This window comes from Somniosus microcephalus, chromosome 3 (assembly GCF_052327205.1).
Source record: "Somniosus microcephalus isolate GS21.2 chromosome 3, FLI_Smic_1.0, whole genome shotgun sequence".
Lineage (NCBI taxonomy): Eukaryota > Metazoa > Chordata > Chondrichthyes > Squaliformes > Somniosidae > Somniosus > Somniosus microcephalus.
This window is the reverse complement of record NC_140989.1, coordinates 245,677,424-245,703,674: the sequence shown is the minus strand read 5'-3', so window position 1 is coordinate 245,703,674 and position 26,251 is coordinate 245,677,424. Positions and strand designations below refer to the sequence as shown.

Sequence of the window (26,251 nt, the reverse complement as noted above, 5' to 3'; positions counted from 1 at the left end):
AATTATTGCCCAGGACACCGGGGATAACTCCCCTTACTCTTCTTCGAAATAGTGCCATGGGATCTTTTACGTCGGACGGGGCCTCGGTTTAACGTCTCATCTGAAAGACGGCACCTCCGACAATGCAGCGCTCCCTCAGCACTGCACTGGAGTGTCAGCCTAGCTTTGCGTGCGCAAGTCCCTGGAGTGGGACTTCAACCCACAACCTTCTGACTCAGAGGCGAGTATGCTACCAACTGAGCCACAGTTGACATGGGGAAGAATCTGGGGAGTGGGACTAAATTGGGCAGCTCTTTCAAAGAGCCGGCACAGGCACGACTGGCCCCCTGCTGTGCTGGAAGATCCAATGATTCTACTATGAACACCAGTTGTTTTGTAACATGCCAAATCACTGTGCAGCAATAAACAGTAATTAGAATGCTCAACTACAATGCTGGGTCAAGTCAAGTATAAATTAGATGTTATCTTACCAAACCTGCTGCACATTAATCAGACCACACTGCGAGTACTGTTTTCTATATATTTGCTATTTCATTTTTGTTTTAAATATTTTCTACTCTTATTTATTTCTCCTACTGCAATTAGTAAAAAAGGATAGTAATAATTCAATTTTATGTATATACTCTTTTCCTCTTTACATTTCACCTCATTCTCATATCCCCATCTATCAATCATATTGGAATTTTGTAGGATCCCATCAGTATCACTTTCCAGCTTGGAATCAGGAGGATCAATTCTCACCAACTGCTGTGATAGCAAGCCACTTAATGTCATCTGGCATACTTGTGAAAAATAACTCATAAGACGGAACAAATCGAGCCACCCAATAGGGGTGTTCCACAAGTAGTGCACCTTATGAGGTCATTGTTGAAGACAACACAGAAGCAAACTTACAAAGGACTTCATAGATGACTGTACAACACTTGCAATAGCAGCTTGGAGTACTCCTGGCCCTGAAGGTACATAAAGTAGCTCTGCTTTGGATAAAGTGCAGTTGCCGTGTATCTTTCTGTTTTTCAGCCATAAAGCATACACTAGGTAAGTGGAAATATTAAGGAGTAGCCACTATTACAGACTATGACAAGTTTAATGGACATGGGATATTCAGGTAAAGAGGTGATGGAAGGTAAAATGTAGGGTAAAACGATGTATAAAATGCATCACACCCAGCTCTCTCCCTGCACATCAAAATACCCCTAGAGGGATCAAGTACATACCTTGAGGGTGAAGTCGACAGTGGCGGGAGAGACTGGTGTCAGGCTGGAGCTCTGTTGTAGAGTCTCCCTCCTGGGGATGGGAAGGGTGTGGGGCAGGGGCACCTGAAATGCAGGCAACACACATCACACTCTCACTAGAACTAGAAAAACTACAGCATCCAAAAATGTTCAGAAAAGTCCTGAACTAATAATTACATTTAACATTAGTGCAAGTATTGTCCTTTTTTCCATTTACACAAGAGGATAGTGGCGGTACTAAACAAAGCAGGTTTCAGGATTAATTTATTATAACTATGAAAATCCTAGAGAACCATATATACTTTTAAGTTTTTGAAAAGTGCTTAGGGAGCAGGAAGATTTAAATTGCATTTAGGCTGCTTTAGTTCAAGATAAACAAAACTTTAACTAAGTGAATATTTAAAATTTAAAATTATGTGCAAATACAAGCAGTCGTTACCACACAGTGTATAAACATTTCTGGCATTCCCATAATAAGAGCTATACAGCCATCATATACTTAACCTGGCTACGATATTACCCAAATGACATTTTCAAGCTTCAGTAATTTCAGCCCATTACACAGATAATGTTGAATAGATCATGTTTGTGAAGTGGGACTGCAGATCAAAACGCACACAAGAAAATAAAAATGTACTCTATGTTGGCTTACTTACATTGCTGACCAGGGAATCCTCTATTTTGCTACTGCTAGTTGACACAGACTCCGACAGTGATGAGGAAGGAGCTGTGTAATCAGTCATGGATTCCTAAAATTTAAAATGTGCATATATTCAGAATTTTAAAAAAATGATCATGCTATATATTTAATATCACAACGAATAAATACACAAAACACACCAATTACCTTTGTACTATTCAACATTTTTACATCAAATTACTCCCATTTCAGAATCATGGCAGCTTATTTCACTAACTGGAGTTGGGGTGTCCAACCGGCTCATCTTTGTGGGCTACATAACACGGAACTTCAGGGGACACAAAGTTTAAATCAATGATCCTATTAATTTACATACATTGCATGTTTCAGATACTAACCGGTATCAGGTATACATATTTAAGGTTTATCCACAAATTAGGTTGTCAAGCCTCTAGGCGCATAACAATTAAATAGAACAAAAATAAGAAATACAGGCACGGATAGGACGGAGTTCTACAATCTGCAGTTGTGACACCCCTCGCCTGAACTACAGCATAAATTAGTTTCTATCTACTAAAACTATTGAGCAATTAACAGTTACATCTTAACCCCTCGCTCGCAATTATACGATTATAAAGCAGGTAATCAAGAGGCCTAGACTAATAATCCGGAGACGAGAATTCAAATTCCAACATGGCAGCTGAGGGAGTTAAATTCAGTTAATTAAATAAATCTGGAATAAAAAAGCTAGCATCAGTAATGCTGAACATGAAACTACCAGATTGTCGTAAAAACCGAACTGGTTCACTAATGTCCTTTAGGGAAGGAAATCTGCTGCCCTTACCCGGTCTGGCTTATATGTGACTCCAGACCCACAGCAATGTGGTTGACTCTCAACTGCCTTCTGAAATGTCACTCAGTTGTACCAAACCACTACGACAAAGTCAGCACTGTGGGAGTATCTTCACCACGCGGACTGCAGTGGTTCAAAGTGGCGGCTCACCACCACCTTCTCAAGGGCAATTAGGGACGCACAATTAATGCCAACCTTTCCAGCGACGTCCACATTCCGTGAATGAATAAGTTAAAAAAAATCAGGCTACATTAGTGACATGTAACTACGGGTTTGATTATTTACAGTATTTTAGAAGCTCGATCAAGCTTTTTGGGGGGGGGGGGGGGGCTACTGCATCTGTACAAATGGTAACCCACATGGCAAGTGGACCAAGATAATCATATGGTTTTACAAGATTTTGTTTAAATAAATTTAGCCACAAGACCAAAACCTACATGCAGAGCATCACATTTTTGACTGATTTTACAGTAAAAATGCAGTACAGTAAATACAGCAAAATTACAGGAAAAAAGACCGTTCCATTCCATTAACTATCTCAAAATGCACATTACAACATACAGTATATTGGAATAAAAAGTCAAAATCCTAATTGTGAGCGAGGGGTTAAGATGCAAGCATTAATTGCTCAATGATACTTGTAAGGGTAATTTTAAACCTTTGGTAAGGTAATTCATTTACATTCTCCTTTATATATCTTTATTATTTACCTTCAGTAACATGTGGATTACCTTTGGATACTTGTATATTACGGTTGCAATCTACAAAAACACCTCAATTAGCAATTTGTAACTTCAGAATTTAAATATGCTCAAAAATTAATCCCCATTTCAATAAAACTGGCAAATTAAAATTTTCCATAATGTAGAAGAGCTAGTGATTTATCCTGGGAGTGGAGAAGGCACATTTGCAGTCAAACAAGACTTCTGTCATCAGTGCTATTGCCTGTCCCTTGCATGATAAAATTTGTTCTAGTCTAGTTCCCATCTCAGAAACTTCAGTGGGCAAGCAAACTTGATCAGACAATCCTAGTAGCACTCGACAATGTGCCAGCTGTCAACTGCAAATCTAATTGACAATGTTTTAAAAAATGATAAAATGGTTACCCCCTCTTTTTTTCTTACCAATTTTCTCCTCTTTCCTCCCCAAGGTCTTGAATCCTTGCTGATGTGTTGTTATATTCATTTGTGACTGTTACCAGGCTATGTGACCATGAGGGGATATCACAGCAGAACCTCATCATGTCCTGAAGTAACGTTCATATACATGCATTTCAAATAGCTTTCACTGGGCAGTGAGTAGGGGCAGTAACCCTGCTGAATATTCCCTTTCTTAACCCAGAGACTCTTGGAGGGGTGCTTTAGTTAGTTTGCCTCAAGTGTCTCAGGTGGAGATCAGCTAACTCAGCACAGTCCAGAGATCAAACCTGGGATTTTTCTAGCATGGCTCAGGTACTCACTGGATAAACACTGCGAGCCATCTGACAAGCATTATAAAAATCTTATGAAATTATTCTCCCTCGCCACCAGACAGAATCCACCAAGGGCAGATGAGAATCTCCAACTCCTCCATCTCTAAACACTCACAGAAATTACACACAGTAGTGAAAACACGCAATTGTTATTCAAGGAACTGTTATTTCCCATTCCAGAATTCTATCACTAGCTCGCCTCAGAATTGTCAGATCACTCTGAAAATACTTGATTTTTATTTTTGCTGAAATTTTAACTGAAGTAAACCTCAAGAGCATAGTGACCCAACATCATCAGCACACACAAACATCTTCAGTCATTGACGACAGTACTGGCAATGCCTTTTCTTCACAGCAAAATATTTGGACACACTACTCATGTGACATTTCAATTTAATGTGCAGTCAGCAACTTGCATTATTTTTTAGATTAAGCGCTAATGTGAATTAATAAATTAAAAGATCAATGAATCATTGGATAAATGTACTGCGTAACATGGTACTGACTCATACAGATCATGAAGGTCCCGATCTGTACAAAGTTAGACATTCCGGTTGGGATGGTAGTAGGCATGCTACAATCAGAATCCCAGGGTAAAGAGGGGAAGAGACTTCTCATTGCTAATCACTACCTAGTGACCTCGGCAGCAAGTGAGCACGTATGAACTTCAGCTAAGGACAGAAATAGGGTCCCTTCAGCAAATAATACTCGCTGTCTAAGCTCACAGATGAAAAATTGTACCGAGATCTGTTGGTGTTTCTGTAACTATACCCCAGCATGAGATAATTCTAAATTCTACATTTATATGAGTGTGCTAAGACGGAAAATGATTGAAAAAAATGAAAAGAAAATAATTGGATTAAAGAAGCAATTTAATTAACAGTCAGTCCAAAAGTACTGCAAATATTGCAAATTACAAATTTTCATGCAGTGCATTATCTGGCACTCATTACAGGCTTCAATTTCTATCTATGTAACAACATCATTTAGCAAAGATAAAACCACCGAGTTGTTGCTCTTTAGCAATTCGGAGTTTTCATAGCACAGTTAATTTAAATATATACGGATTTCCCTCAATTCTGCATAGATGGGTACACATCAAGTTAATTGTAATAAAAACAAATGAGATAAGCATTTCATCTTTGCAATATTGGACTGTATTGGAGAACTTGGGACAGATGACATGCAGACTGAAAAGACTAACAAATAGAGGTGCTTATAGCTCATCTAAGTGAATTAGTTTAACAAATCAGCATTTGCTAGTGAGAATGGCAACCATGAATCTGACACATACCACGTGCATGCAAATCTGTATGTCTAGAAAAACTCAATTTTACATAATTAGTAGATAAATATCTACAGAAATGAAGGGGAGAAAATGCTGGCTTAAAAATATTTTAAAAATGACATCCTGCTGTTAGCCTATAAAGTCAGCTCCATTATGAAGTAGGTTTTGCTGTAGAATAAAATGAAAAGTATTTAGGCACATGTGGATAACAGTTGGATTTTTAGTTAGATATCAAAGTTATTAATGATCAGCCATCACAAGCAATTTGATGTTGATATTACCTTTGAATTTTCTTCAAATTCTGGTGTTGGCACAGAGATCAGAGTCTTTACCTCAGTGCTCAGTTCAGTCACCACCTTAGGCTCCTGTGTCACTACAGGTTCTGGGCTCTCAACAGTAACAGCTGGAGGCTCATCTTTTCCTTCTGTTTCAGTCTGTTGTATGTCTTTGGACTTCCTGTTTTTCATCGACCGCTCCTTACCAATGGGACCAGGTTTATGTTCTTTGTTCTCCACTGGGCTCAAGTCTGGAAGCTAGGAATAAGATACTGAATCAGAAATGGCAACTCAAACAGCTGCAAATACAACTGAATTATAGAATGGTTGCAGCACGGAAGAAAGCCATTTGGCCCGTCGAGCCTGTGCTGACTCTCAGCTAGTCCCACTCCCCCACCTTTTCCCCCCTGCAGCCCTGCAAATTTTGTTCCTTCAGACACTTATCAAATGTCCTTTTGAAAGATAAGATCGAGTCTGCCTCCACCACCCTTTCAGGTAGTACATTCCAGATCTTAACCACTCGATGCGCAAGAATTTTTTTTCTTATGTCGCCTTTGGTTCTTTTGCCAATCATTTAAAATCTGTGTCCTCTGGTTTTTGACCCTTCTGCCAATGGGAACAATTTCTCTCTATCTTCTCTGTCCAGACCCCTCATGATTTTGAACACCTCCATCAAATCTCCTCTGCCCCAAGGAGAACCCCAGCTTCTCCAGTCAATGTAACTGAAGTCCCTCATTCCTAGAATCATTCTTGTAAATCTTTTCTGCATCCTTTCTAAGGCCTTCACATCCTTCCTAAAGTGTAGTGCCCAGAATTGGACACAATACTCCAGTTGGGGCCCAACCAATGTTTTATACAGGTTCATCATAATATCCACACTTTTGTACTCTATACCCCTATTTATGAAGGCCAGGGTCCCGTAAGCCTTTTTAACTGCTTTCTCAACCTGCTCTGCCACCTCCAACGATTTGTGCACACATACCCCCAGGTCTCTGTTCGTGCACCCCCTTTAGGATTGTACTACTTAGTTTATATGTCCTCTCCCCATTCTTTCTACCACTTTTCTACATTAAATTTAATTTGCCACATCCGCCCATTCCACCAACCTGTCTATGTCTTCCTGAAGTCCATCACTCTCCTCCTCACTGTTCACTATACTTCCAAGTTTTGTATCATCTGCAAATTTTAAAACTGTGCCCTGTGCACCCACATCCAAGTCATTAATATATACAGGAAACTTTGGTTTATCCGGAGGTTGTATGTCCGGAAACCTCGATCTACCGGCAGAAATCAGGAGCCGTTTTGTTAGGTTTTTTTTCTTCTCGTGGCTTTTTTCCCCCCCAACAGTCAGGCTCTGGAAAGTCTCTCTGAAGCTGTTGCTAAGCTACAGAGACGCTTCCAAGGTGCAGGCCGACTGTTTAGAAGCTGTTGCTAAGCAACACTGTTTGTTGTCAGATATGGAGATGAAAACCTCCGTATGCTTCAACATTAACGCTGGTATGTCCGGCAGTTTTGATAGATCGGCAACAGCTCGGTCCCATCGGTGCCGGATATAACAAAGTCTCCTGTATCAAGAAAAGCAGTGGTCCTAGAACCAACCCCTGGGGAACGCCACTGTGTACCTTCCTCCAGTCCGAAAAACAACCGTTCACCACTACTGTTTCCTGTCACTTAGCCAATTTCGTATCCACGCTGCCACTGTCCCTTTTATTCCATGGGCTTCAACTTTGCTGGCAAGCCTATTATGTGGCACTTTGTCGAACGCCTTTTCGAAATCCATGTACACTACGTCAACCGCATTACCCTCATCGACCCTGTGTTAACTCATCAAAAGACTGGGTCAGGTTGGTTAAACACAATTTGCCTTTAACAAATCCGTGCTGGCTTTTCTTAATTAATCCACACTTATCCAAGTGACTGCTACTTTTGTCCCTGATTACTGTTTCTAAAAGCTTCCCCACTACCGAGGTTAAACTGACTGGCCTGTAGTTACTGGGTTTATCTTTACACCCTTTTTTGAACAATGGCGTAACATTTGCAATTCTCCAGTCCTCTGGCACCACCCCCGTATCTATGGAGGATTGGAATATTATGGCCAGTACCTCCATGATTTCCGTCCTCAATTCCCTCAGCACCCTGTTAAAAGTCACCAAGTCATAAATGTAAGCTTCAACCTGTTGAGTAAATGACGTACTGTAAACCCAAGTACTTTTTGTCATAAAGTTCCAGCAAGTTCAGTGACCAGCATTAAGGATTTACAGTCAAATTTCTGACATGTGAATATTGCAAATCCTAAATGGCCTCTTACATTATCAGGCAGTTATATTCAAGTCTGGGTATGCACAGTTTTTTTTAGCCAATACCCACCTATTGGATAACATGATTCCACAGAGTTTGTGTGCAGTTTGGTAGTTGTTGGGGTGGGGGGAAAAGAGAAAAGCAGGGAAAACCTGTAAATTAACCTTCTACGGCTCAATCTCATGATTAGTACCATATAATGGCCAGAAACCAAACTATCGACTATACAAAATATAATAATTGGTCCAGAATTTGCTGGACACGGCGTGCCGCATTAGTCAGACTTTTTCCGCTCAAACAAAGCGTGTGCTGCAAATTGCTGGATGTGCGAGCTGATAACTGAGCATCTGGGACCTGAGTGAACAGCGGGACCAACAATATCTCCTTAACCAGGACCCCAAACACTCCTTCCAGGTGAAATGGTGATTTACTTGTACTTCTTTCAATTTAGTATACGGTATTCGTTGCTCAAGATACAGTCTCCTCTACATTGGGGAGACCAAACGCAGATTGGGTGACCGCAGTCTGTAGACGTGACCCAGAGCTTCATTTTAATTCTCCACCCCATTCTGACCTCAGCCTCCTACATTGTTTCAATGAAGCTCAACGTAAGCTCAAGGAACAGCACCTCATCTTTCTATTCGACACTTTACAGCCTACCGGACTCATTGAATTCAACAATTTTTTTTGGACAGCAGCTGTTGTCGCTGGTTCTGATATTCCCATTTACACCTCCTCTATACCCATCTTTTGTTTCTTTACTTGTCCAATTACTCATTTAGCCTTGCACCATCATTCCTTTGGTCATTTAACCTCTCCTGCCTTCCACCCGCTCACATACCTTCCCTTTTGTTCTTCCTTCCCCTTCCTCTGCACTTGTTTAAAATCCGTTACATCTCTAACTTTTTCCAGTTGGACAAAAGGTCATCGACCTGAAACTTTAACTCTGTTTCTGTCCACAGATGCCACCTAACCTGCTGCATATTTCCATCATTTTCTGTTTTTATTACTACGTGAAGGAATGAGACTCCAGTTTCAATTGTTCCCTTTCCGGGCCGGAGAGGTCGAGTGGTACTGCAGGAACATAAATCTCTGCATTACTTACGCTGTTAAGTAACAGTAGCAGCCCTAACTTTCTGCGGCGAGTTTAATTGGTAATTAACATGCAAATGCAGCAATTTCTTGAAATTCACCGGGGGGGGGGGGGTTTGATGTGAGCTCCCGTTTTCACAAAGCTAACGGCGGACCGAAGCAAATCGTCCAACAATTTGTGGCAATTCACAACGCCACAAATTGATGGACAATTTACACACTAACAGTGTGTGTATTAAACTCGCCGTTATTTTCCCAGCAAATTATAGTGTAAGTAGTTTACCTTTTGAGCTTTGATTGGACCTGCACGAGGCTGCTTCTGTCGCTGTTCTTTTGGCTCTGGTAACTTATTCTCAGCAGCCTTTTCCGTTAGGTTCACTTCACTCTCTGTTGCAGCTGTAGCGGTGGTGGTTGTAGCTGTTGTGGTGCTGCTGGTGGTGGTGGTACTTTTTGGTGCAACCAACTGCCCCGACTCAACTCCAAGCTCAATTCCACTCTCCTGACTAGAAGCTGATCCCTTCAAGAAAATGGAAAACATTGCTAATACAATTATATTAAACAACTATTAATCAGCAATTGCCAATAAGGATTCTAAATCACAATGAATATTAATGAATCACATAACACTATGGGCTGCAGCCATTTCAATGATTTGAATTTACATTTGTAGCACAAGTCCTTAAAGACCAAGTATTCAATTTCTTGTTCCAGTTAAGGATCAGAAGACGACAGGTAACTGGTTTATTTTCTCTAACATGAGGCTCACTAAGTCCAACCTGGGAGCAGAAATAATTTTAGGATCAAAATAAATTGGCTTTGCTAACTATGTAACCTTTGGCTGAGTGCAAACAAATGCGACATTCAAAGAAACATGCACCAATATTTTGAAACAACTCTTTGGTACCACAGAAATTAAGTTTTGTTACTGCTTCTAAGAGCATATCTAGGATAATTGCTCATGTTTTAGCACCACAACCAAGAAAGGAGTGTGATCTTTAGTAGGTACAATATTTACCTGTGTATTAAGATGAAATGACCTATACCAGATTTAGAATGGTATTCATATGATTGATAAGAAATGGTGCAATTCGGAAACTTTTTTTGTCCTTTTAAAGGTTTATGATTTCAGTGCTGGAGGACGGAATGTTTTCCCACTTTAGCACCAAGCATTCCAAGGTTGATAAGAGCAGAGTAAGGTTGCATAACGTGTCGTAAAATAGTTTCTGAATGTCTTAGCCCAGTGATAACATAGGTACACCTTTGAGTGTGGTACTGAGGTATTACAGACCAGCAAGGCACCAGCATTGGTCCCTGGTCTGTGCTGAGCTAGCCAATTTCATGCAGGGTGGTACTAGGATGCTATAATTGTCCTCTGGGCTTGTGGCCAGGGGAAATGGGGTAAGAAGAATCAGCTGGATCACTTCTGATTGCTATCTGCGATCCCTTCTGAAAACAATGCATGTATGTATGGGGTGGAGAGCCAGGCTTGTTTGCAACACACTCCTCAAACAGCTTGCCTACACTAACTATATGATACCATGATCTGGTGGTGTAACAATGGAACCCCCTTGCAACCTGAACCAGATATCTGTCTCTTTTGCACATGCTTCTCTCCAATCTCTCCAACAGTGGCTCAAGCGGACACTCTACAGGGTGAGGTTTGGTTCAAATCATTAAGCCGAATGTGCAGATTCATTTAGTTCAATCAATACAACTCGCATAACAATAATGAACACACTACACCACTTCAGTGGGCCATTGTGCTTAACTTAAGCAGACCAACTCTTCTGTATTCTGACTTATTTAGCCTACCTTTTCTAGGCCTTTCTGCCCCAGCAGCTTTGCTGTTGCAAAAGCTTGATTACTTATTAGATGTCTGACATTCTGCTTAATTCCTGCCTGTTCAGTCAGAAAGAAATCAAAAATCTTCCAATAAAATTGGTGTAAGCTATTTATCAATTACAGATAAGCTATCAAATTGCTTATTTATAGTCTGAGGAAGCTAGCACTTTAACTACCTGTCACAGAACCCCCATTATTTTAACTTGTAGGAATACAGTATGCTTTTAAAACGCAATTAAAGTAACTTAATCCCACAAATCCTTTTTGCAGAAAATAGTTTAAAAAGCAGAGCAGATTCTCAGAATCAACATATGTCAAAGAATTCAGGTGTTTTGAAGAACTCGCCTCAACCATGGAGACAACTGACAAGCCTAATTTTTACTTCACTTTAACACCTTGAAATCACCACACAGCTCTTATAGATTTGCCCGATTTGATTCTCCTGCATCAGTGGAGGTGCTTATACTGCAACTTCAGAAGATCCCAATCAGACTTTGTCGACAATTGGTGCAAGAGTGAGCAGCTTCGCATTGTGTGTTCAGCATAGCATGGAATATAACTCCAATATAGTGTTAAATGCTCTAATAAGGGTTTGGGATGTCTGGAGTCGATTTAAATGTTGAGTACGGATACTCCTGTATCCGTGTTAAACGTATACATTTTAACTGCAGAGACAAGAGCTCTGTTCATGAGGGCAACCATACAAGACATTGTATGCTTCTGGACAGGGGAACTGCAGTTTGAGCCAGGCAGTAAAAATGAGATGCTGTGGTTCAACCAGTCTGAGGCTGGCAGGTGCAATATAAATGCACCAAGAGATGCATTAAAAAAAAAATCCTACTCATTACTCTTACCTCGGGTGTTGGGGAAGATCCAAATGAAGTCAAGGGCTTGTTCCATGCACTGACAGATGGAGGCTGTGGAGGACTAATGGGTCTCACTGCAAAAAGAAAAGAAAAGTGGAATTACAATAACTTTTCTTTATACTTCATATCTCTTCTCATTTTCCCAAGAACAGCTTCTTTCACAATTTTCCTTCCTTCAGTTGGAAATGCTTAACAGACTTCATCGTTGCAATTGGTTTTGCCTTCAAGTTGCAGTATCCTTCCCAGAGCATGATACTCGGTGTAGTAGCCTAGCTAACAGCTGCTAGAACTTGCTCCAATTGTGGCAGTCAAGCTCAAGTGATAGAAAATCCTTGGGATGCAAACCCAAATGTTGTGATTGGAGGAAGACTTGCACTACCAGAGCTATTGGGATTCTACTACTTTGATCCTAAATACAAAAATAACAGACATTCTAATTTTTGAACTAATTCTAGTATTACCCATCATTAACTAAAGGCAGAAGCATTTCCATCTCATTTTCATGGAAATAACATTTGCTTAAAACAAAAGCATGTGGGAGATGTGATGAGAGTTGGGTGCAGAATAAGTTCTTGGAAGTGGTTGGCAGATGAACTTCTTTTACAGCCAGGTCATCACATGGGATAACTAATGACACTGCATAGACATATTTGCATAAAGCATGATTATGAATTGGTAAATACAAAAGCCAAAAGGAAGTGCATCTTAAGTCAGACAGATGAAGCTAGTTGTGGCTCAGAGGCATGTCAGTCCACACTCAACCATGAATGCCTAGAAGGCAGGTTTTCATCTTCGAAAGCCAGTCAGGATAGAGAAAGAAATCAAGGTCACCCCATACCACACTCATCAACTTGTCCACAGAGAACTTCTAATAAAGTAAATGGGATAAACTATTTCCACTGGTCAGTGAGTCAGTAACTAGTGGGCACAAAATTTATGACCACCACCAAAAGAACAAAGGGTGAGGTTAGGAGACATTCTTTTTTGCAGAGGGTTATCAGGGCATGAAATGCTCCACCAGAAACAATGGTGGAAGCATAACCCATAATAGCTTTTAAAAGGCAAGTGGACCAATATTTGAAAAATAAAATTAAAAGGATATGGAGAAAGAGCAAGGGAATGGGGTTATATATCAATAGCTCTTTGAGAAAGCCAGCACAGGGGCAGTGGACTGAATTGCCTCCGGTGATTCTAAGTGGCACATGTCAAAAGGAGGACCTAATAAAGAAACAAAATAATGAAATGTTAAAAAAAACAGCTCATACTAACATTTTGTGGAGATATCAGAAAGGACAGCAGGTGAACTCATCTTGTTGTCCCACAGCTCTGCTTCCAACGTGCTGTGTGTCTGTGAAGGGACCACTGCCTTGTCCGAAACTGAACACTCTGCGTTACTTCCTGAAGCACAGCTTCCTCCCTGCACCTTGGATTGTTCCTGAACTAATATCAGAGTCTCAGCTGGAGTTACTGTTGGGGCTGCAACTGGGGCTGGATCTTGAGCTGGAACTGTAGCTGAAGCCAGAGCAACAACCTGTTGCTGGGGCTGAACTGGTGACTGGACTGAAGTTGGAGTCTGCGCCTGAGCTTGTTGGGCTGCCTGCTGCTGCTTCTTTGCAAATCGTGGAGGTAGTTTAGAATTCTGGCCTCTCCCCTTCTCATTCACATTCTTTTTGTTCCAGTTCTGTAAGAACAAATGCATTATAAATAACATTTATCAACATGCATACATGTAAAATTTCTGCGTACAAGCTATCAAAACACCAACATGGAGTTGAGAGATTATTCCATCATTGCACAGAATTCTTATAAATTTTTAGCAAAATTTTATATATGGAGACAGAGCTAATGCAAATCAGTCAGAGTCATACAGCACAGAAAGAGGCCCTTCGGTCCATCATGTCTGCGCCGGCCATCAAGCCCCATCTATGCTAATCCCATTTTCCAGCACTTGGTCTGTAGCCTTGTATGCTATGACATTTCAAGTGCTCATCTAAATGCTTCTTGAATGTTGAGGGTTCCTGCCTCCACCACCCTTTCAGGCAGTGAGCTCCTGCCCCTTACCTTGAAACTATGCCCTTGGTTATTGACCCCTCTACTAAGGGGAAAAGTTGCTTTCTATCTACCCTATCTATGCCCCTCATAATTTTTTACACCTCAAATCAGGTCCCCCCTCAGCCTTCTCTGCTCTAAAGAAAACAACCCCAGCCTGTCCAGTCTCTCTTCATAGCTGAAGCGCTCCAGCCCAGGTAACATCCTGGTGAATCTCCTCTGCACCCTCTCCAATGCAATCACATCCCTCCTATAGTGTGGCGACCAGAACTGCATCAGTATGCCAGCTGTTGCCTAACTAGCGCTTTGTACAGCTTCATCATAACCTCCCTGCTCTTATATTCTATGCCGCGGCTAATGAAGGCAGGTATCCCATATGCCTTTTTAACTACCTTATCTACCTGTCCTGCTGCCTTCAGGGATCTATGTACATGCACACCAAGGTCCCGCTGATCCTCTGTCCTTCCTAGGGTCCTACCATTCATTGTGTATTCCCTTGCCTTGTTAATCCTCCCAAAATGCATCACCTCACACTTTTCAGGGTTAAATTCCATTTACCACTGTTCTGCTCATCTGACCAACCCGTCTATATCGTCATGTAGCCTGAGGCTTCCCTCCTCGCTATTTACCACTCCACCAATTTTCGTGTCATCTGCAAACTTACTGATCATACCTCCTACATTCATATCTAAATCATTAATGTACACTACAAACAGCAAAGGACCCAGCACCAATTCCTGCGGTACACCACTGGACACAGGCTTCCAGTCACAAAAACTTCAATGTTTAAGCTATAATTGAGCATGCACAATTTTTGATTTGGCATTCAAGACACCAGATCACTCAACAAGCTTCTGTTGCATGCTGAATAACTAGCTATGCAATGTTTATGCATAGAACTATGGCTTTTTTTAAAAACTGATGCCAAGTTTGGTTTCTAAAATGCATTACCTCACTAAAAAAGGTTTTTAGCAGTTGTCGTTTCTATTTTACATTTCATTATGATTCAGATAAATTATCACTACTGAATCCTGCAAAAACCAATAAACTAGTCTACAGCATTGTTGATACCAATGCATCACAGCAGGGTATTACTTTGGAATGCAATTTATTAAGACTCAAAAGCAGCAAAAGTGCAGCATCTGATGTAGATCTTTTTTATAAACAGTAAGATATTCTAACTACTGTATCGTGTGTGTGGACTGAACTGTTTTGTTCAAAAAACTAAGATTTTTGAAGTAGCTGAGGTACACTGCTACAAAGTTGGCTGTGGATAAATTTAAGAAAGGCACTTGCATTTGTTAATTCACTAAACAGCAACTTAGAAATATTCAATTTTCATTACATGTGAAAATTATAATTTAAACAGAATGCTTGCCATGTAAAATTTCAAAGCATTTTGAATGGAATACTTAACCATTTGATAAAACTACTCAAATTGTCAGAAATATACAATCAGAAAATATTTAGGAATGAGCATTTCCAGTGAATTTCATAATGCCCGCATATAGATAAGACCATATGGTTCCTCCCTAGGGTTGCAAAGGGGTGGAAAGTTTCCGGTAAATTTCTGGAAATTTTCCACGGGAAGTTTAGCTTGGGAATTTTGCCCAAAAAAGCACATGCTAGCATAATAGTGTTTTTTTTGTATTCCTTTTTCCCCCCCCCACCCCCCACAGGTCCTCTCTTAATAATTAAGATTCCATCTCTGTTAGTAATTTTAAGGAATTTCTTAATCAATATATGTTTATCTTCTTACTTGGCTTGTTTTAATAATTACAAGTTTGGTGTGTGACTGTGAACAAGTGTGTCCTGATTGGTTGGATGAGCGGATGAGCGATTAGCTCCCTCTATTTGTAATATTTGCATATCGAATTGTGATTGGCCTGCAGGCATCTGTAAGACTGCTATAGTTTTTTTAAGATCCAGGTTAGGGGTCCTGAGGGAAGTCATTTTGTTTTCTGCTGATGTTGTGATGGTGCAGTAAGTAATCAGACTTTATACCAAATAAACCAGTTACTTGTTGAACTCTGTTGTCCTTCAATTTAAAATATACAAAATAATACACTATTAGTGCTGTAACGTCGTGTGTACAGGTCATGCTTCCATCACATGGAGCATCAGCAAAAATGTACTCACCCTGTTGCAATCGTGCTGATCGACCGCAGTTCGACACAGAGATGAATGCCCTTTATTTCTCTGCATAGAACAATGCCACGTTTACCGTCGGATATGTGGAAGCATTTTACCCCAGGCATTAAAGATGGAAAGACTGTGTACATGTGCAAACACTGTAGAAAGCCATATGTAAAGAATGCCACAAAGATGCAGCAGCATTTATCCAAATGCAACAACTTCACTCAAAGCTCACAGCAGTCAGCCCAGAGTTCCTCTGCTTCCATTCAAGAAGATGATGGTTCTCATTCAGCATCAGGCTCCTTATCATCAGCAACTCCTGGCCCACTTGGAAGGTTCTTTGATACAATGGATAACCATAGCCAGAAGAATGCAGATGAGTGCCTTGCTCGAGCTGTATATGCAACAGGCTCACCCCTCATGCTCACAGCCAATGTGTACTGGAAGAGATTTTTCAACGTTATTCACCCTGCATACTGTCCTCCCACCAGACATGCTTTGTCTACTTATTTGCTGGAGGCTGAGTATAACAGAGTCCAAGGAAAGCTCAAAGAAACGATAGCGATGGCAGACTGTGTTGCAGTTATCTCCGATGGGTGGTCAAATGTACGAGGGGAGGGCATCATAAACTACATCGTCTCCACTCCTCTCCCAGTGTTCTTCAAGAGCACAGACACGAAGGACAACAGACACAGGCACATACATTGCTGATGAGCTGAAAGCGGTCATCAACGATCTTGGATCACAAAAGGTCTTTGCAGTAGTTACTGACAATGCTGCGAATATGAAGGCTGCTTGGGCTCAAGTGGAGGAGGCCTACCCTCATATTACGTCTATTGGGTGCGCAGCTCATGGGCTTAACCTGCTCCTCAAGGACATCATGGGTTTGAGAACCATGGAAGCACTGTACAAGAGAGCCAAGCAAGTTGTTAAGTATGTCAGGGGAAAACAGGTAGTTGCAGCAACCTACAACTCCAAGCAAATGACAAAGAACAAGAACACCACACTGAAGCTGCCCAACAACACTAGATGGGGTGGTGTTGTCATAATGTACAACAGCCTTCTGGAGGGTAAGGAGTCGCTGCAAGAAATGGCAATATCCCAGTCTGGGGATATGGAAACCACCATCAAGAAAATACTGCTGGATGATGTGTTTTGGGAGAGAGTGGTTAGCAGCCTTAAACTACTCACCAGTAGCATCTGCAATTGCTCAGATTGAAGGAGATGACGCTGTCTTGTCAGATGTTCTCAGGCTTTTTACTGATTTAAAAGAACAAATCAGCATTACCCTACCCACATCCCTGCTGCTCAAAGCAGAGGAGAAGGCAATTGTTCAATTCATAGACGCGTCAAGAATTTTGTGTCAAGCCGATTCATGCTGCAGCATACACGCTGGACCCAAAGCATGTTGGGGGACCAATACTTTCTGGAGAACAGATCAACAGCGCTTACAGTGTGATTTCTACCCTCTCACCATCTCAATCTGGATGTGGGCAAAGTTCTGGGAAGTCTGGCAAAGTTCTCTACCAAGCAAGGTCTTTGGAATGGGGATGGGAATCATGCAAGCATATCAGTGCACATACCTGGTGGAAGGGACTTTGTGCATCTGAGGCCCTGTCACCTATTGCATCGGTGATACTCCAAATCCCACCTTCATCAGCGGCCTCTGAACGAAACTGGTCACTTTTTGGGAATACGCATACAAAGGTGCGCAACAGGCTGACTAACAAGAGAGTGGAGAAACTGGTGGCTATCCGGGCAAACCTACAACTTATTGAGCCAGATACAGAAATGTCCACCACACAGCTAGACACTGACACAGAGGAGGCAATGGACACGTCAGAGCCAGAGTCAGAGAATCAGGAGGAGCAATGAGGAGTAGAAGACTCAAAGGGACAAAATAAGGACAAATTACAGGCTAAATAAGCTGACGCTCTTTTTATTTTATTTTAGATGGGTCTTTTTTGTGGGGGTTCAATAAAGTTCAAAATTATAACCTAAATAAATAAAGTTTTGAAAGCCTGTTTTTATTTGTATGGAACAGTATGTCTATTTTGACGACAAAGATAATAAGGGTCAGAGACAAAAACCATCAGTGTGCAAAAAAACTCAAAATTCCCATGGAAAGTTTCCTCTTTTTAAAAATTCCCAGAATTTTGCAACCCTATTCCTCCTTATGTATTCAAATAATCAAATACTCTGCATACCAAAGCTAAATACTAATTTAGTCAGTCACCTGTACAACTTGCTCCTCCTTTTTTCTGCGTTCTTCATCCTGCAGACGTTTCTGCTGTTTCTTCGACACAACTTCAGTAAATCCATCATCAGTTGTATTACACTGCGAGTCTTCAACTGTTGTCACCTCTGGGTGATCATCAATGATCACCACACCTACAATGAGAAATTGAATTGGCAACATTAACCACGTTGATTTGTATTTGTAACAGATGCTGCTCTCCAGGTGAGCATAAAACAGTGATAGCTCACCAACATTGAGGGGCAAGAATTTGCTATGCAAATAGGAGAGAAAATATGGTGAACAAAACATGTTACATAGCAGGAGGGAGATCTTTCTGCACTGAAAACTAGAGGGAATCCAGTCCATATTATGAAGTAATGAAGCTAGAGGCAGGGAAAAGCTGAGTAAGATGCTGTTAGGCCTCCACTTCACTCTAAACCAGCCACAGACACAGCTGCCCAGGGATAACTTTCCCCCAGATGTTTCCTCCCTATGGAGAAATCAGTGGCCTTAAAGTGACACTCTTCCATGGTGGCACAGCGGAGACTAAAAATTCAGCAACCCAAGAGATCATAAACCCACACATCCCCACTATGACACCAACCGATTTCTAGTTTTGCTTCCCACTTAGGGTATTTGATAGCAGTCATCTCTAAAGGAAAATAAAAGGCAACTCATTATCCAAGAGAGGATACCAAGGGTCTTTCACCCGAGTAATCAGCCCATTACAATGAAAATAAGAATTAAACAAATATACAGGAAACTTTGTGCTATCCGGAGGTGAGCTATCCGGCAATCTGGAGCCACCGGCAAAAATCAGCAGCCGTTTTTTATTCTTTTTGTTTTTTTTGCTTTGTTTGAACAGTCAAGCTGTGCAAGGTCTGTAGCTATAGCAACAGCTTCAGCTACAGAGCTTTAGGGCCACACCGGAGTGTTTAGAAGCTGTTGCTAAGCAAGAGTGTTTGTTGTCAAATACGGAGATAAGAATCTCCGTATCTCTCAACATTAACGCTGGAGAGTACGGCAGTTTTGAGGCAACGGCAGCAGCTCGGTCCTGTGGGTGCCGGATAGCACAAAGTTTCCTGTATTTAGGAGGTTGTTCATAAATAATGAGCAATTAAGTCAGAACGGAGTTTCTTTTCAGACTTTTGAGGCATTAATCCATAGTACAAAGTTGGCAAATGAAGTAGTACTCACTAGCATAGTTATTCAGGTCAAACTGCGACAGAGCATCAGGCTTCTCTTTTGGTTTCTTAGCGGATTTGGACTCCTCTCTTTTCTTGGCAGCTGCATCTTTCGTAGACTTTGGAGCTGTGGGAGGGTTGCTACTTTCCCCTGGATGGTGGGCCATGTTACTGCTGGTGGGATCAATACCAATCATTGCTGTTCTCTCTTCAAAAGGCCTACATCACACAAACCATATAAACACAAAAAACTAACCACCATCCCCTAAAAATAAGAGTCTATTGCCCCGTCCCCCAGGTAAAACTGCATGGAAAAATAAATCATGAAGAAAAATACATTGGGTACACGAACAATTCTAATTAAGCTGAAGATGTACCAATTAATTCTGCAAATCTGTTACACCCACATTACTGTACAAGTTTCACCGCTCAAAGTTAAAGTCTCCGATAGCCAAACCACAAGATGATTTCTTCTTAAATTACCATTTCTGCTTCTTAAAAGCTACAGGCTAAAAATTGAGCAGTGCACCAATATTATGACAAAAAAATATGGTGCAACCATGCTTGCTGTTAGAACTTTGGCAAGCTGAAAGAAAAACTCATCAGCTTGCTGCCAATTAAAGTTTAGTCAATATTTTTGCCAAACAAAGAGTTTATTTAGGCAAGTTACAATTATTTGCCAATGAGCACCTTGAAAAACATTGATCAGATTTCAACATGCATATGAATTGTGGATTAAGTGCTTCAAGCTGTCATAAACCACTCAATAAGGTGTCTTGTGAAACAAGTCTACTTTGGTTTTAAATGAATTGAACAGACGGCCAAAAAATTGAAATGGAAATGCCAAGCATAGTGCAGTCTAACAGGGTTGAAGAAATATCCTTAAAACTACCAAGAGGAAAATGATGTGCCTTTTCACCTACCCTCTTCTACCAGGCTTTGACGACAGTCCACTGCGTCTTTCATTCTTGTTCCCGGAATAATTTCTGTTAGTCTTGCTTGCTCCACTGTTGCTTCTACGATTCTGTCGATCTACACCGGGACGCTGGCTGGAAAAACTTCTCTTTGCAGGATCCCTCTTCGGGAGGAGGCTGCTTTCTCCAGACTTTGCTGCAACTTGCAAGTTGACATCCACCATTTTTTTTTCGTCTCTTTCACGCCTCTCGTTGAAGTCACTGCTTTCAGAAGCAGTCTCCCATTCTTCGTTAGCCTGATCTGAAGAGTTCTGATTGGATAGGTCTGGTGATTTGCTCCCGGCCACATCGAGGGAGTTTGTGTGTTCCTGCACGCTACTATTGGCGGCTGCATTTGTTACTGCAGTTGCAGTGGTCTCATTCACTTTAGCTGCAGCTTCTCTTTCTTTCAAACGCCTGAATCTTGGCGGCTTATCTTGCCTTGGTGGCCGTGTGGGTCTTTGCTTACGAAGTCGCTCTCGGCTATGGTCAAATTTACGTTCTGATTTAACAGGTCTCCTATCAAAAGGAAGAGTTTCAAAATGGTCTACTTTTTTTGTTTCCCCATCGTCTCTTCTGGAAGTCTCTAACCTAGGGGGCCATATTGAATTAGGTGGTCCTGGCTTCCTCAATGGTGCAGATCTTGGGCCACCACGGCCTCCAGCACCTCTACCACCTCCTCTAAACATTCCCCCCCTTCCACGTCTTGAAGGTTCACCTCTGGGAAGAAAACCAGGTTTTGGCTTTGGGTCATCCTCTTTTAAGGATGGCTTTTCTGATGATCTATTATCAACCTTATAGTTGCTATCAGATCGAAAGGACTTTTGAATGGGTTTACTGTCTGGTCTTCCTTCTTTCTTCGGGCGCTTCCCTTTAGTTGGATTTTCTTTGTCAGAAATTGTATCACTTGCACTTTCATGAGCTTCGGTATCAGAATCCGTTTCAGAGCCATGTTGTCTGCGGCGTTTAGGAACCTCTTCAAAATCAGAGCTTTCACTACGTGTTTCGCTCTCTTCCCTTTGCCTAAATGAAGGTACACTCGTTACATGTTCTGGCCTCTGCCGTGGCTCCCTGTAACGAGGATATTCTCGACTGCGGCCTCTCCCTCCACGTCCACGGCCATTATAGGAACCTCTAAAGCTGCGCCCTCGAGAATAAAATTCTCCACGACCTCTCCCCCTATATCCCTGGTCAGGAAACCAGTCACGTTGTTCTCTAACTTCTTTCCGATAGTTACGTGGGGGTAAACCAGAATCCCTCCTGGCAGGAAACCGGTTATCAATACGCTGCCTTTCTGAGATCTGATTCTTAACATGTGGTTTCTCCTGCTTCTCATCTTTTGGTGCTTGGACTGAAGCAGCTTGATTGCTTACAGTTTTACTAACTGACGTAACTGGTGGAAGTGTCTCAATTTTATCTATTAACGGCTTTACATCCTGGCATGCCTTTTTAATCACGGACGCAGAACTGTCTGGAAGAGATTTTTCAGGTTCTGTTTTATTGACTATTTTATTGCTTGCCTGGGATGGTTCTTTCCTTTCAGTTTTAGCAGCTTTATTACCTTTGATTGGAATGGAATGGCGTTCCTCTTTTTCCTTCCTTTGTTCACGTTCTTCTTTCATATCTCTTAACACAGGTTTTTTGATTGGACCAGAACGTCGCACTGGCCTCATGTAGCCTTCATCTCTTCTGCTAGAACCTGGTCTAGGGCCCCAACGGGTGTCATACCTTGACTCTCTTCTAAATGGCCTCTCATTCTTCAGTCCCTCAAATGCTTTACTTTCTTTTTTTGATTTTTCTTCCAGTTTGTCTTGCTGACCTTTTGGCTCAGTCGACCGGTTTTGTATTTTAATTACAATGGGCATAGAATCACTCTTCTGATCCTCCAACTTCAGTGAATGGTTTGATCCATGAGATAGGTTTCTCTTTAAGACTGTTCGAGTTTCTCCCTGTAACGTTGATTCCTCCTGTGAGCCCCGGGTCACAGCCGAATCCACAGATTCCAAGTTCACAGTATCAGTCACTTTATCAATTTGAACAGATTGATTATCTTCCAGTGATTTGTTTGTAAACTTTCCCTTTTCTTCATCTATCTTTTCCCTGAAGAGTTCCTGGTTCAAGTGTGGCGACAATTGCCTCTTTTCTGTGGGGTAAGCAGGCTTCTTTCTCTCTTGTTCCACAACTACCTCAGACCTAGAGATATAACAAAATGATTAAAGCTGTATGGCAGGCGTCAGTGTTTTAGAAGTGGCAAGAACTGTGGAACACATACGCTCACCTGTAACTCCGCACCACTAAGTCAATGATCACGTCTGTCACTGTGAGGCACTGTCTCAATTTCTTAATCAGCATATAACTAACTCATGATTTCAGAAATGGAAGCTTCCTTCATCACCCTGCTTGGTGGGTGCAGGCAGCTCTTGCTCAGCAAGTGAGCCTGCAGAGCATTGGCAGGCTATTTGAATATGACAGGACATCACATCTGAACCACATCTTGTCTTCATCCAAAATCCACACAAAATATCCAGCAGACAATACTGAATAACGATTGGGAGCAGAAAGCCAAGTGGATTTTACCTCCCTTGCCCCCACACTTCCTAGCCCGAGAAAGGCAGTGTCAAATTATAGCACCTTTATTGCCAGTCTGGTTAAGATTAATAAATTTAGCACAGACCAGTGAATGAACCCAGACTTGAATGGATCAGGGGTCTTTGAAACAAACTATTAACTTCAAAATAACTCTTATAAACACTGTTCGTTACGGGACTCGTATCACAAAACCCACCTTGAATCTTTGGATTCTTCCACTACTACTGGAGGGGTAGTAGCTTGCTGTGGTTCTGTATGAGGATAAGGTTCAGAGTTCCACACCAACCGAGGCTCTGTGGACTGAATGGTGTGATCCCTGGCTGGTCGTGACAGATGGTCAAATGATTCAGACCCTGAAGCAGAATTGTCGATCTGATCTCTTCTCATTAGTTTTGTTGGCATCATACCTATAATGCACAAGACAGAAGCAATAATTTTCAAACAGATTTCCAAAGTGATTGTGCTGGAAATAATCCAGTTAATTACTGTAAAATATTAAACATCAACTTTTACTTCTACAAAAAAGTTGCAAATAATTAAATTTTGGCCTGTGACTTAATTTTTTTTTAAATATAAATAACAGCTAACAGACCAGAAGGAATTACTGAACCCAAGCTGAAATGATAACTAAAGCACTACAGCTTAGTGATTTTCTGCCAACATTAAGAGTAACAGGTTGATGTATGAAAAGGGGCACTGATGGACCTTTAGAATACCTCAAAGGTTAGAATACAGATTTTGTGTGTGAAAAGTATGTGAAAACATTATGTAGGACAGGTAAAACATTAATCTAATCCTATGAAACAGTAATTGAGTCTTATTCTGAAAGTCTTAAATTCACATTCTGTATCCTGCAGATGCCTCATTATATATTGAATGTGAGATATCTGTTCCATTGTGACAGGCTTCACTTAAACAGGGCTGGAACCAGTGTCCTGGCGAATTGGCGGGGGGGGGGGGGGGGGAAAAGAGGATTCAGGAAAGAGTAAATTTAAAAGCAGCAAGAGAAATGTCAAGGCTCTAGAGCAGAGTTTTGGGTAAAAATAAGCAGAGTGGGTCAGGAAGGAACAGAGAGAGTAACAAAGGTAATAGGGCATCAGTGACTAAGGTGACATCAGGGAAAAATAGAAAAAAGCTAAAGGCACTATATCTGAATGCGCGAAGCATTCGCAACAAAACAGATGAATTAATAGCACAGATAGAAATTAATGGGTTTAATCTAATAGTCATTACGGAGATGTGGTTGCAAAGTGACCAAGGTTGGGAACTAAATATTCCAGGATACTTAACTTTTAGAAGAGATAGGCAAAATGGAAAAGGAGGGGTAGCTCTGATAATAAAGGATGGGATAAAGACAGTAGAGAGAAAGGATCTTAGCTCCGAAAATCAAGAAGTAGAATCAGTTTGGGTGGAGCTAAGAAACAGCAAGAGACAGAAAACATTGGTGGGAGTTGTTTATAGGCCCCCAGACAGTAGTTGTAATGTAGGGCAGAGTATAAATCAGGAAATCAGAGGTGCAAGTAACAAGGGTAATACAGTAATCATGGGGGACTGTAATCTACATATTGACTGGGCAAACCAAATGTGCAGTAATAGTGTGGAGGACAAATTCATGGAATGTATACAAGCTAGTTTTCTAGATCAGTATGTTGAGGAATCAACCAGGGAACAGGTTATTTTAGATCTAGTATTGTGCAATGAGAAAGGGTTAATTAATAACCTTGTAGTAAAGGGGCCTTTAGGGAAGAGTGACCATAATGTGATAGAATTTCGGGTTGGTAGGCTGTAACTAGTGGGGTACCGCAAGGATCCGTGCTTGGGCCTCAGCTATTCACAATCTACATCAATGATTTGGATGAGGGGACCAAATGTAACATATCCAAGTTTGCTGATGATACAAAGCTGGGTGGGAATGTAAGTTGAGGGGATGCAAGGAAGCTTCAAGGGGATATAGACAGGCTTAGTGAATGGGCAAGAACATGGCAAATGGGATATAATGTGGATAAATGAGAAGTTATCCACTTTGGTAGGAAAAATAGAAAAGCAAGAGTATTTTTAATGGAGAGAGATTGGGAAATGTTGGTGTTCAGAGGGACCTGGGTGTCCTTGTACACGAATCACAAAGTGAACATGCAGGTACAGCAAGCAATTAGGAAAGTAATAAATAAGAGTAAAGATGTCTTGCTGCAATTATACAGGGCCCTGGTGAAACCACACCTGGAGTATTGTGTACAGTTTTGGTCTCCTTACCCAAGGAAGGATATACTTGCCATAGAGGGAGTGCAACAGAGGTTCACCAGACTGATTCCTGGGATTGGGGGGGGGCGGGGGGAGAAATTGTCCTGTGAGGAGAGATTGAGTAGACCAAGCCTATATCCTCTGGAGTTCAGAAGAATGAGGTGATCTCATTGAAACATACAAAATTCTTACAGGGCTTGACAGGGTAGATGCAGGGAGGATGTTTCCCCTGGCTGGGGAATCTAGAACCAGGGGTCACAGTCTCAGAATAAGGGGTCGCCATTTAGGACTGATGAGAAATTTCTTCATGCAGAGGTTGATGAACCTTTGGAATTCTCTACCCCAGAGGGCTGTGGCGGTTCAGCCGTTGACTTTATTCAAGACAGAGATCAATAGATTTTTGGATATTAAGGGATCAGGCGGTATGGGAATAGTGCAGGAAAGTGGAGTTTTTTTTAATTTTTTTTTTTTTTTTAATTCATTCATGGGCTGTGGGCTCTGCTGGCAAGGCCAGCATTTGTTGCCCATCCCTAGTTGCCCTCGAGAAGGTTCTGGTGAGCCGCCTTCTTGAACCGCTGCAGTCCATGTGGTGAAGGTACTCCCACACAGTGCGGTTAGGGATGGAGTTCCAGGATTTTGACCAAGTGATGAAGGAATGGCGAGATACTTCCAAGTCAGGATGGTGTGTGACTTGGAGGTGGTGGTGTTACCATGCACCTGCTGCCCTTGTCCTTCTAGGTGGAAGAGGTCATGGATTTGGCAGGTGTTGCCGAAGAAGCCTTGGTGAGCTGCTGCAGTGCATCTTGTAGATGGTACGCATTGCAGCCACAGTACGCCGGTGGTGGTGGGAGTGAATGTTTAAAGTGGTGGATGGGGCGCCAATCAAGCGGGCTGCTTTGTCTTGGATGGTTTCGAGCTTGTGTTGTTGGAGCTACACTCATCCAGGCAAGTGGAGAGTATTCCAGCACACTCCTGACCTGTGCCTTATAGATGGTGGAAAGGC

The 26,251-nt window shown here is 41.6% G+C and overlaps 1 protein-coding gene across 1 annotated transcript in view; it reads right to left on the bottom strand.

The window, feature by feature from the left end:
- prrc2c (proline-rich coiled-coil 2C) overlaps nucleotides 1–26,251 on the bottom strand; it is a 99,668-nt gene that overhangs the window by 19,658 nt on the left and 53,759 nt on the right. The window contains exons 15-24 of the mRNA XM_085978003.1: nucleotides 23,207–23,495; nucleotides 20,392–22,614; nucleotides 19,482–19,687; nucleotides 18,282–18,436; nucleotides 13,130–13,541; nucleotides 11,849–11,934; nucleotides 9,436–9,669; nucleotides 5,769–6,020; nucleotides 1,892–1,984; nucleotides 1,218–1,319 (exon numbers count right to left, since the gene is read on the bottom strand). Coding sequence (XP_085834129.1) covers nucleotides 1,218–1,319; nucleotides 1,892–1,984; nucleotides 5,769–6,020; nucleotides 9,436–9,669; nucleotides 11,849–11,934; nucleotides 13,130–13,541; nucleotides 18,282–18,436; nucleotides 19,482–19,687; nucleotides 20,392–22,614; nucleotides 23,207–23,495 — 4,052 coding nt within the window. The remainder of the gene's footprint in view (nucleotides 1–1,217; nucleotides 1,320–1,891; nucleotides 1,985–5,768; nucleotides 6,021–9,435; nucleotides 9,670–11,848; nucleotides 11,935–13,129; nucleotides 13,542–18,281; nucleotides 18,437–19,481; nucleotides 19,688–20,391; nucleotides 22,615–23,206; nucleotides 23,496–26,251) is intronic.